The following is a 12,008-nucleotide window of genomic DNA, read 5'->3' on the forward strand; positions in this document are numbered from 1 at the left end:
GGCTCCATACATGACAATCCTTCTTCATAATCTTTTTTCTTAATTGCACTTTAATGTACAGTATAACGATAGCACTGACAGCCACGTAGGCTAATGCTGTCACTCTATATCCTTCTTTAAATTCAGGAAATTGGAATATTAATGTTTGAAGTAAGCCTTGTTGGCCCGATGCGAATTCGAATGCATTCTTGTTTGAAGTCATTTAGATGATTTAGCTGTTCTACAGTGCCTGCCCAATGTCTACTGTCCAGCAGTGCCCAGTAGGAAACCGTTCTGGTATAGTCTACACGGCCACAACGCACAGTCTGTGATCTAGTCCAAGGCTTCCCAAACTGGGGGTCGCGAACCCGTAAGGGGTCGTGTAACGAACTTTAGGGGTCACAGAAAGTGTACCGATTTTTCACAAAGTACTCTATTTTAATACTTCTGTGCAAGTTGTTAACTTTGACAGTCGCACACTCAATACTTCTATTTTTAGAAATTAATGTGGTAATATGAAATCAGAATTTAAAGCCTTTTGGTTGCAATGTGAAGTAAGATAGCTTTCAAAAGTTAAAGCTTCAAAAACCTACTGGTGTTGAAAATTGCAATCGTGATTTTTCTAGCGAAAAAAAATCAGACTGAGTCCACCCATGCCATGGTCCACCATTTTCGTAATGACATCTGGTTTTTAAAATTAAGCTATTTATCAAATTTGCTTGAAAAACTGAACGAACTTAACTTGTCTCTTCCAAGCAGAAAACATCAATGATTTTACATTGAATTTTAAATTTGAAGCGTTCATCAAAAATAAGGACAAAAAAATTAAACATCTGCTTGAAAATGCTTGAAAATGAACACCAGGTTAAAATGGTCCATTTGAAATGTTCTCATTTACTGAAGAGTTTTTGACTAACAATGATGTAAAAACAAATGTTATTAGACCTCTGGTTATTAACCATTTGTCAAATCTGTTGAAACAGTTTCAGAAGTATTTTGTACCGAATTATATTGGATCCAAAACCTAATCTATTTACAACGCAAAAACAAAGTAGGCTACCGAGCACCTCTCTCAGGAAGAACTTATTGATTTATCTTCTGATTTGAAGTTTAAATTGTCAGAAAATTTATAAATTCTATGCAAAAATGCTTCCCACTTATTGGCTTTGCGTTAAAGCGGAATACCTATAGCCTACCATTCTCTGATTCAGCAGTAGGGCGAACCGCACTCCTGCAGTTTGTATCGACGTATTTATGTTGGAAGTTTTCAGACGCGAAAACTGAAGCAAATGCTAAGCACTAGTTGGGAGGATCGTCTCACCAACGATTTAATTACAATGATCAGCTAAAGGCTTCCTCAACCAAGCAAACATTAATGTAGAATCGTGGAAACAACTTGCCAGTGACATGTCAATCTGGAGGAAAAAACTAGTGAAAGCACGGAATTTTTCGAAAAAAAAAAAGCATAGGCTACAAAGGCTCAGGAAAAAACAAACATTACAAAAGACAAGCTACAAAGACAACGTTCCCCACCCTCCATACAATGTGACTTATGCCCACATCTGTTCCACCATAGACTATGGGATTCCAAAGTCACATCCGATATCGCCATCTAAAGCGAAACTCGATTTGATGACAAAACGAATGTTCGGACACGAGCTGGAGCCGACAATAATTTGTACAAGCCAGTGTTTCTTACGTTGATGGCAATCAAAGCAAAACAAACACAATCAACACCAAACAGTCTAAGAATCTTTGAAACAGCCTTGGGACTAGCATTAACAAACATTGACCCACGGCTGGACTTGCTTTGTAGTAAAAAGCGGTCGCATCCATCACACTGAATAAATGTATTTGGTTTTAAGTTTTTTTTTTCCTGTAGGCTACGTGTAAATTGTAAAATGTAAAGTGGTAGGCTTCGAGTATCGTTAAGTTGTTTTTAGTTTTCATTCGAATTAAACCATTCCATAAATATCACAAATGTAGGCTATATTTCGCACGGCTTATCATTTTTACCATGAAGGGTCGCGGAAAATTTTAGGAGATTGAAAGGGGTCGCGAGCAAAAAAGTTTGGGAAGCGCTGATCTAGTCAATTAATCATAAAAGCTAAAACCAATTTTGTGATGTGGTATTCCAAAACAGAGCTTCCAAAATGTGTTAGTTTATAGTGATATAGCTTACTAATGGTATTTCTGTTATATGATCACACTAGTCGCTTTGAGACTCCAAGTCGAAAAGTCGAAACCAGTGGCAGAAAATTTTCATAGAGTGCGGTAAGGTAAAGGTCCCATACTCAGATACTGAGCTTTGGGGAATGAGAAGATAAGGTTCTCATTATACTAAGCTTTCGGCACTAAGGAGAGTAGGGTGGCCAGTTTTTCTCGGCCGCCTTTACTTCAGCAACTGCACCCACCCAATTTATTACACCCTGGGTAGAAGTGAGCGGTGTTTTTCAACAACCAGCTGAAGCCGGGAGTCGAACCAGGTTTGCATAAATGCATAATTGGAAAGCCAACGCTTTATCCGTTGCGCTGAGGACATAAAATGACGTATGAAGAGAAAAGGATACGATTAGCCAGACTAGAAAAAGTGGGGGGAGGGTTGAAATTGCATGAAGCTACGTAAAGCTTTCGCAATCTACTTTTACACGGTAGAAACAAAAGGCTAAAAATCATCAAGGCTACAGGATTGTCGGGTAAGCGTTACCAACATTACGTTTTCTGGTTAAAAAAATCGTAAAATTGTTGGTTTAGTGAGCAATGCAATGCAGTCTACGAATGCAATCCACTGTCCACAAGTAGCCTATATTGCATTCGGGATTTAGTTGGTTTGCCTGAGGAGTAGCCCAGTCGGGGACTTTATCTGGTTCAAATCCAGTAAAGATCAGGACCAGATGAAGTGGCTTTCTGAGAGGCTACTACGTTTTAACCTACAAACCCTAAAAATTCTTTCACTCTTGTTGATACAGCGTTTCGACCATTCGTATCATTATCTAACATGACAAAACAATATGGTTTTCTTCCTGATTTCGCAATTTTTACTAGCCGCAACCATCTGATTGTATTTGTTCTTGTGGTGGATTACTGGATAGGCTATTACAATTCTTCTGCAACACAATGTTTGAGAAAGTTTTGATTTATTTTATCACAAAGCATGTGGAAGACTGTTGTTACACCAGAAAACACATTAAAAACTACAGTGAAAAAAATCATGTAATAGATGATACGATTTTAGGAATTAGCGTTTTCTGGATGAAAGTAAGCAAATTAAAATAATCTCTAGAGCGATTGCTTATTATCAGATTACTTCATTATTTCAGATGATGACATTGCCTTTTCCTAAAACTAACAAGTTGAAAATGCAATTATTTTTATACAATTTTTAAAACCACTTTTAGTAAATTTTTATATTTTGTTTACTTGCAAATTTTCCTCGTGTTATTTAAGCTTAGTCAAAATTCAGCTAAAATTGAAGAAAAAGAAATGCGATTACCCTAAACATATTAAGCAAAAATGAACAGGTTATGCAATTTAAAAATAAATAAAATTATATAAAATTAGTAAGTTTTGTAATGGTACAGTGGACACTTTCGTTGTCTAAAAAATCCATAATTTGCAATTTTCCTACTGTTTATTGTACACAACACAAGGTGCATAAAAATCAAGAAATTAAGTTGTCCGCCAGCACAGCGCCATCCTTGCTTGTTTCGGCTTCGCTCCAATGAAGCTTTCATGAAAACCAGCAAAGCCAAACCTGAGAATCACACGCTTTCGACTGTAGTCTCGCTGCTGAAGCTATCGAGGCTGATCTCACTCGTAAATCTACCACCGGGACGAACGGTTAAGATTTCATCTTTGAAAGGTTTTTGATAATGAGTTTGGTGGTCGTGGTTGTGTTTAGATCCTTTTTCTAGTCTGGCCAATCGTATCCTTTTCTCTTCGTACGTCATTTTGTGTCCTCGGCAACAAACAGCATACTTGAACCTTTCCCAACCCAAAGTCCAAAATTCTCCGATGCTAAGAGCACACGATATTGCGCCTGCGCATATAAACATCATCCATTAATTTACTAATAGCATTTATGAACTACAAAAATATCGTAAAGCACTATTTAGCAAATTACTAGAGTTTGTCGAACAGTCAAATGCTTTTCCTGCACTTTATTCAAGACTAAGACTTTTTGTCTTTGTGTGTAGGGTTCTAAATATGTTTAGAGACTAGACCCATATTATGCGCTTCTATATTAGCCTTTGCGTTTTACGAAAAATACTGAATTACCATAAGAAGGTTTTTGCAGGAACAGAAATTGTGCGCACTATTGGCGCCCATGGGCTGCTTAGTTCAGGAGAAGTCTTACTGGGCCAAGGAACACCTGCCATCGGTGAACAGGTATGTTTTCACCACAGCAGATATTTTCAACAACGTATAGGCCGATAGGGAAATCGTACCCTTGATTCAAGGAGCAAGAAATTCCAAAGCATATAATAACTATTGTAGGCTGGGATACAAAGCAGTTTGATATGCAGCGACATCGAAGTCGAAAAGAAGGAAAAACAATCGTCGTAATAAATTATTGCTCTCGTTAGTTGAAGGCAGATATCAAAACGCTTAATTTCTCTTCCAAATAGCGGTCTCTCAGAATGCAACCGCCATTTTGTTGTAGCCTAGTGACCTCTTTCAGCCTATGCAGGCCAATAAAACTTCAGTTTAGCCTTGAACGTGCGTGGTCAAAATAATAGGTTACAAGCTAACTTTTTATTGTTTTCTTTTCGAGTCAAATCAGGTAATGTGATGGTTTACATATTTTTAAGAAAAGCCCTTTCCTCGGTTTAAGCTCACAGGCTTCAACAAGAACGAAACATATTTGCAAGTTTAGCTCACTTTAGGATAACTTTATTGGAATCAAATATCAACCTAAGACCACCAAGAAACATATTTTTTAGCTCATCACTTGTCGAAAATGGGTTGATATTTAATTTCAATAAAGTTATCCTAAATTGAGCTAAACTTGCAAATATGTTTCGTCCGAGAAACATTTTTATTAACTCATTACTTGTCGAAAATGAACAAAATTCACTTGCTTTAATTTCAAGTGGAAAAAACAGCAACAAATTAATGTTTGTAAAAACTTATTGGAAGAGTCACTTACCCAGCCCAAACATAAGAAACATGAGACAGGTTTTCTCCATCGGCCTGGACACAAAACAATCAACCGTTTTCGGACAAGGCCATCTCGTACACTCAAACAGTTCCGGTACAAAGAACCCATACAGAAAATACTGACCAACAAGAAATCCAACCTGCAATTCAAACAGAAGCAATAGTTAAATATAATACATTGTAACCAGCATTTGTCGTTAGATAGACTAAAGTTAAACCTCCGGTATGTGGCAACGTACCGCAAGAAAATTGTTTGGTAACACAACTAACTAAACATTTTCTTAACCTACGTCAATCAACCAGAATCAGTGATTCTGAGTAGGCCTAAAGCTAAAGGCAGCTAATAGCTGAACCTGATTGAATAGAAGGTTAGCCTACTGCAATCCCTTTCGCAAAGTCAAATAGATCTATTGCACTTTCGAGTTCAGGTTAAACAAATTTTAAATAGTCATTTCCTTTATAGAGTTTATATAATACAGTTTTGGCTTGATGAATTCCCGGGATGAAGCGTTTTAAGTTTTTTACAAACCGATAAGCTGGCAACTAAACGTAGCTCCAGGTCCGCAACATTTCATTATAACCGCAGTCCACAACTCGCAGCCTTTGGCATCGCACGAGCTTTCAGGTTAGTGTATGTAATCAATGAAATTTCATTAAAAGCCAAGCAGGAGTTGGAATAGGCATATAAAGTAACTTCTTGTCTTGAAGTAAGTATCTGCGAGTAGCCTGCAAAATTAGAAATGACGGGGACCAGCTCAGTGGCCGAGTGGTTTCGCCTTCGACTCTGGTGCTGGTAGATCTGAGATCGATTCCAGGTCGGGTCAAACCGAAGACTTTAAAAACGGTACCGATTGTGTTCTATCCTGCATAGCGCAGTCTTCTTCTTCATCGTGTGTCACACTGCCGTAGCCCAGAGCATCACGCAGGCTCTTGCTCTATCGTTGAACTCGGCCAAATCCTGTGCAGAGCACCTTGCTTTTAGGTCAGGGCATTCGAGTAGATGTTGCATCGTTTGCTCCTGTCCGCATTTGCAACTTGTGCTCCCAATGGAATACCCCCAGTGTCTCATCAAGGTTTTACACCTGCCAATACCAGTTCTTAAGCGGTTGAGGCATCGCCAATACTTCCACGGTTCACGTTTTCCGGGAGGAAGGCTCTCCATGGGTGTGAGCTCCATATTGGCCAATGTCGGTCCGGCTGCCAGTCTCTCCTGCCATAGTTGAACCCGCACATTGGCGGCGACATCGTCATGACCTAATGGGACAACTGAAGCAAGGAAACTTTTTCTTGACTTCAGACGCCTGTGTGCTGGAGTTTGGCCATACAGTGGGTGTCTCAAATCTATGTCCTGACAAGATCTTTCCTTTCTGCTGGTCACGCTTCTTCTGATATTGGGGGGAGCAATTCCAGACAGAATGTGCAGCGACGTGATGTTGGTTGGTTTGAGACAACCTGTAATCAGACGGCAGCTTTGGTTCAATATGGGGTCAATTTTCTTGGCATGTGCTGAGCGTTCCCACACTGGGCAAGCATATTCTGCAACCGAATAGCATAAGGCTAAAGCAGTTGACCGTATTGTGTCAGGGAGGGCACCCCAATCAGAGTTTCCGAGTTTTTGCAAAATATTGTTTCTAGAAGCCACCTTAGCTCTTACTTTTTCGATATGGGATTTGTATGTGAGGGACCTATCTAATTTGACACCGAGGTATGTGGGATTGATACAGTGTGCCAGTTTGGTTCCATTCCAGGAAATGTTTAGCGCAGTGAGAATGAGTCGGGTAATAATGTGATAACATCGTAAACCTGATACAAATTAAAAATGAGCCCTGTCGCTAAAAGACCTTAGCTGTTGTAGAGCGACAATAAATAAAACCATAACATTATTATTAGAAATGACGGTATTGGAGACTAGCCTACAAGATGGGTAACTGCGGTCTTTATCAAATCGTTTCACACATTTGAAAAGCAATAAACAGCGAAGTACTCAAGCATACATTTATTTAACGCTCTGGGTGGTTGTGTGACTGGTATTTCAATGTTTTATTAATATCTAACTTAATGGAAAAGGGAAATGAAGCGTGCCTTTCTATTGGGTGACCACTTTTCTCGATCCATATTTAGATAGGCTAGTTGGGTAAGCAACTTAGAGCACGTCTTATCAAAACAACACGATGTCACCAAAACAAATTCAGAATAAGATGAGCGGAATCTTATTGGCTGCCAACATAAGGCTGAGCACTAATTTGCTTTGCAATATTAGGTTTTTAATAAACTGCTGGTATTCTTTTGCGTATATTCAACAAACTGTGAACATTGCAATATTGAACCAAAACTATTTCTTAAATGCATTGCAAATTTCAATAGCAAACAAAGAAAAATGTGTGCTTTTGCAACCTTATATTAAATATTTGTTAGGGTCGGTTTTCTGATCATTTCTTTAACGGAACCACGTCACTTCATAAATTACTATCTTTGCCACACCTCAGCTTTCAATTCAATAAAGTTCAAGCATCATTGAAGCCTTCTCTGTCGTTTCCAAGCATTTTAGTATGGAACGTATCTTTCCTTTTTGTCTGCTAATCATAGGCCGGTCATGCATCACATATTCACACTTGAATAACTCGTCATGGCACGTGTGGTTACCAGCCTATATAGGCTTGTGCAGTGCTGCTCAGGGACCTCTTAATGCAAAACGATGCAAACTTAATCGGGACTGGCTAAATAATTCGGTTACAAATCCCGTCTTAAGTTCATTAGGCTCTAGTGGTGGGTTTGCATAGTACCGTAATACTTTTTATAAAAAATAGCACTTGGTAAGAACTGATACTCTTGCCTTGCAATTCTGGCACATAAACAAGCTATACAGCGTAGACCTTTTAGATTGCAAAAGTTGCTAATTTGCTTCCATTTTATGCAAGAAAATGAAGACTTGAAATTAAATAGATGTCATATTTCCAAACTGATATTGCAATGCAAATAGCATTTTTTTTTATTTAGTCATATCATAAAGATCATTTGATGTTTAAGTAAAGCCCAGATAAATACTACAAATTTTAATATTGAAAAACGTATTGAATTTAAAACCCTTTTATCACAATTTTCATATTATATTTACCAAGTTGAACGATTTAAGCTTGGAGAAAAGGAAACACCGTATAGAAATTTGGCGTTGATCAAAATCTATATTTAATTTTCCAGTTGCATGCGTGCTGTAACAACCCATGCATTGTTGTCAAGTTGGCTGAAAGTTTGATGTTATTTACATTTTACACTCTAACGACCATAGCCTATCGGTTTTAACAGAAAAAGCAAAAATATTATGAAGGATGATGAAATCTATTATTTTTGGATTATATCTTTGCTGATGCAAAACGTAGATTTGACATGACAACGTATTTGCAATCGAAACGTCAACACAGATTTCTATTGCAGAATAAATAAATGGTCGAGATAAAAATCAACAAGTTGAGCGATTTGACATTTTTGTATTGAATTATAACAAGGACTGTGAAAATACTTTTGCTTTGTCCAAGCTGATGCGAGGTTTCAAAGGTGAAGTTTTAACCTATACAGGAGACCGATTTACCGGAACTTGTTAAATCTACAGCACTTTGCAAACGACATTCCAGCTGAAATGAGATGAAAAAAAGTTTATTTTATGTGCTGCGATAAATAAAATAAACATTTTAGCTCATTGGATGTGCTGTGATAAATCAGGTCCATTGTCCACCCCCACATGACGTTACAGTTCCGCACGTTTATTTATAAATGCTACAAAGTCACAGAACTTGCTCTGCCAGAAGAATTAAAAACAAGATTTGAGCAATGAAGATCATGCTCTTTCCACAAAATTCAGCTTGCGCTATTTTTAGTCACATTTTAAACTTTAAAACACGGTAAATAATGAAACAGAAGAGTTAGAACAAAATTTGAGCAATATAGGTCATGTTTTTTCTCAAAAATTCAGTTTCTCTAAAACCAAGAAAAATAATGTTGGCTATAGTTATAGTTTGGTGATTGAACAATATGAAAATACGTCACAATATTAACCTCTCAAAAACTCAAGTAGCCTAGGTCTATAAAATATTATTGCTCAACAAAACGTACTTCTAAAAGAGTGCGAATGAAGACGTGCCACCAGTAAGCTCGATATAGCTGAGGATTTTCAAGCATTCTCTTATTTTCTTTATTTGCTTGAAGTTCGTCGAAAGGCTTTGTTTCCTTTATATATGCCACCTTTCTTCCTCGGGCATCTGCATAGACGGGGTATCCTGACCTTGGGCTGTAGTTGAAAAAATCAAGTTAAAACAACTGCAGCAGTAGACCAAGATTTTTTTACAATTCAAAGATTATCCCATGACGCAGATTTGTAATTGCCAATATTTCCCACGGATCCGTCAATTCACTTTTTTATTTCCAAATTGATTCGTCTGAAGATGTTGAATCAACATAAAAAATATTGATTTACTGGCTGGGTAAAAGCCCAGAAAGTTATGGCAACCCGGCTTGATTTGAAATAACGTTGCTAACCATAACTTTGTAACCATTGTTTTTTTGTTCAAGAATCTTTATGCTTGTTTCCATACGTTTATCTTTCTATCACTGACAATGGACGAAAGCGTACATTTTATTTATTCAATATGACCTACCTAGACTTTTAACCCTACGAGCGTATTGGTTTGTTTCTCTTTCTAAACAGTTTGTCACTATTTCTTATCCCACGCAAATTCTACGTCACAAAACCTTATCATAGTCGTGATGGACGTCACTACAAAAATAGCCTAAATATGAACCCCTCGAAGCTACCCAGACAGCAAAAACCGTCATTTTTCCATTGGTTTAACCAACGTCTGCAGACGACGTTGACGAGTACTACAAGTAGTAACACCAACAAAGCACTAGTGCAACACTACAAAGGTGCCTTAAGCGCATTCAATCTAGGAGTGTTCGAATGGAAAAAAGCAATGCTTTGCAAATCACCATTTTAATGGGCCAAGTGAAAACATGTTCAAGTTGTGAAAGTTACACAATTTTCTACAAGATGTTTAAGATTTAAGAAAATAATGTTACGATCTCAACGTACGCGTGATTTGACCACTGGTTCCATCTACGCTGTCGCACTTCGTCAAATGATGGTAAATTGCTGTCTGTTGTGCATATTTTCCGCTTTTCCAGCAGATCCTTATCTTCATCATTAAACCGATTGCGAAAACTTCGTTGTTTACTGTTTTCATAATTCTTATCCTTCAACTTTTTATCCTTAAACTTCTCTGAGCGATCATTCTTTTTGGAGTTCAATCTTTTCACTTCAAAGAGAGGAGGAGCAGTGGCACCAGGAAAACCGGAAGACTCAGTTCTTTTCTTTTTGTAACTGGGAGGATTATAATAGGGCGGGACGGATCCCAGATCCGAGCTACTGGTGTCCCAGGTCTTTGCTTTTTCTTCCTCACCATCGAGAGGAAACTTAACACACGCATGATAAATCTTGTGGCCGGCATAAAGAACGAATAAAATTCCAGGCGAAGAAACTACAAGGACCATGAGCGACCAAAAGCGTAGCTGTGATATTGGACTGAACGAGTTGAAACAAACGTTCTCACAACCAGGAGACAATGTGTTGCAGATGAAACTTGACTGAAAAGAAAAATTCATGGATTACAAAGCTGGCTGGAATTTACAAATACAGCCCATAGGTTGACAATGCTGTCTAGAGTAAGATATTTTCTAAATCCATTTGATTAACAGGCTTTTAACTAGCGTTGGTCTTTTATTTGTTTATCGCCTATCACACAGAAAGCCTCTCGTCATGCTGTAGTAAAAACAACATTTTTCGGTTTATTCAGCCGGTTACAATACTTTCATTGGGCACAGTAACGTAGCAAAAATTCAAAAGCGATTTTTTCTTTCATGGTAAAAAACGTGAGATAAAACATTATTATCACAGAAGGTTTTAACTTACGTTTTTCTCACGGTTATATTTTAAGATAACCCTGGTTTTTCTAAAATTTAAGAAAAATGTTGATCCTACCTGTTCATCGTGGTAGACGTTGTCTCCTATTCTGGCCACAACCACGATACGGAATACGAACATCATCACGATCCACAGTTTACCAGGAAATGTGGAATGAATTCGGACTTGCTCCAAGAGACCGTGCAAAATGTGCCAAGCCATGTTTATCAATCGAGACTCAAACTTTCAACACTTTCACAAACCAGAACTTGCTACTTACGTAATATCTTATGAATAGGTAAACTCAACTTTTGCTAAATCGGAGAGATATAAGCGTTCGATATTTTATTACGTAAAAAATCTTTTCAGTCTTTTATAATGTAGATTAGTAATTTTGCGTTAGTATGTCAAGATAAATTACTACAGATTGGTGGATAGCTGTCACAGTGTCACAATTTGCTTGCACTGGGCTATCTTTTATTTATAGCATGACACTAACCAGAAGTTGGTTTACCTGGTACAAAAATCACACTTAATAACCAAAAACACATGGTTGCATCTTGGCAAAAATATAATGACAAATTGACGGAAGGCAGGAAGACTACCTTCCCTGCTCTTCTTTCTACTTAATCCAAGACCGCAATTGCCAAAAAAACACTAGAATAAGTTAAAAATAATGTTGACACTGCTATTCTCCACTGTGCTACATTAAAACTATAGTCTGTGCTTGCTTTCTGATGTGACCACTCCATAACTTTCAAAAACAAACCAGTTAAAATATATCGCGTGAAGTGAATCATATTTTAAAAAGTGCAACTTTTCAGTGTGTATCTTTGCCTACCGTTGTAAAAAAAATAATAAAGAGAAAATTGCCGTTTTAAGTTATTTGACAGTCGCTGGCATAGCCCACATGCCTTTC

At 37.7% G+C, this 12,008-nt stretch overlaps 1 protein-coding gene across 1 annotated transcript; it reads right to left on the minus strand.

Annotated features, from left to right (window-relative positions):
- Nucleotides 1-3,105: 3,105 nt before the first annotated feature.
- LOC145776827 (gap junction delta-2 protein-like) lies at nucleotides 3,106-11,399 on the minus strand. The gene is made up of 5 exons (XM_082588051.1): nucleotides 11,168-11,399; nucleotides 10,223-10,773; nucleotides 9,247-9,421; nucleotides 5,129-5,279; nucleotides 3,106-4,018 (listed from the first exon to the last, which is right to left on the minus strand). The coding sequence occupies exons 1-5, from the start codon at nucleotides 11,309-11,311 to the stop codon at nucleotides 3,741-3,743; spliced, it is 1,299 nt and encodes a 432-aa protein (XP_082444177.1). The 5' UTR covers nucleotides 11,312-11,399; the 3' UTR covers nucleotides 3,106-3,740.
- Nucleotides 11,400-12,008: the final 609 nt, after the last annotated feature.

This window comes from Aplidium turbinatum, chromosome 1, assembly GCF_918807975.1.
Source record: "Aplidium turbinatum chromosome 1, kaAplTurb1.1, whole genome shotgun sequence".
Lineage (NCBI taxonomy): Eukaryota > Metazoa > Chordata > Ascidiacea > Aplousobranchia > Polyclinidae > Aplidium > Aplidium turbinatum.

What these genes read in the sequence shown, in the direction of transcription:
- LOC145776827 (XM_082588051.1), bottom strand. Translation starts at nt 11,311, where the DNA reads ATGGCTTGGCACATTTTGCACGGTCTCTTGGAGCAAGTCCGAATTCAT. An exon ending in ACGTCTACCACGATGAACAG is followed by an intron (nt 10,774 to 11,167) that starts GTAGGATCAACA and finishes TTTTCTTTTCAG; the next exon opens with TCAAGTTTCATCTGCAACAC. An exon ending in GTTTCTTATGTTTGGGCTGG is followed by an intron (nt 4,019 to 5,128) that starts GTAAGTGACTCT and finishes TTATATGCGCAG; the next exon opens with GCGCAATATCGTGTGCTCTT.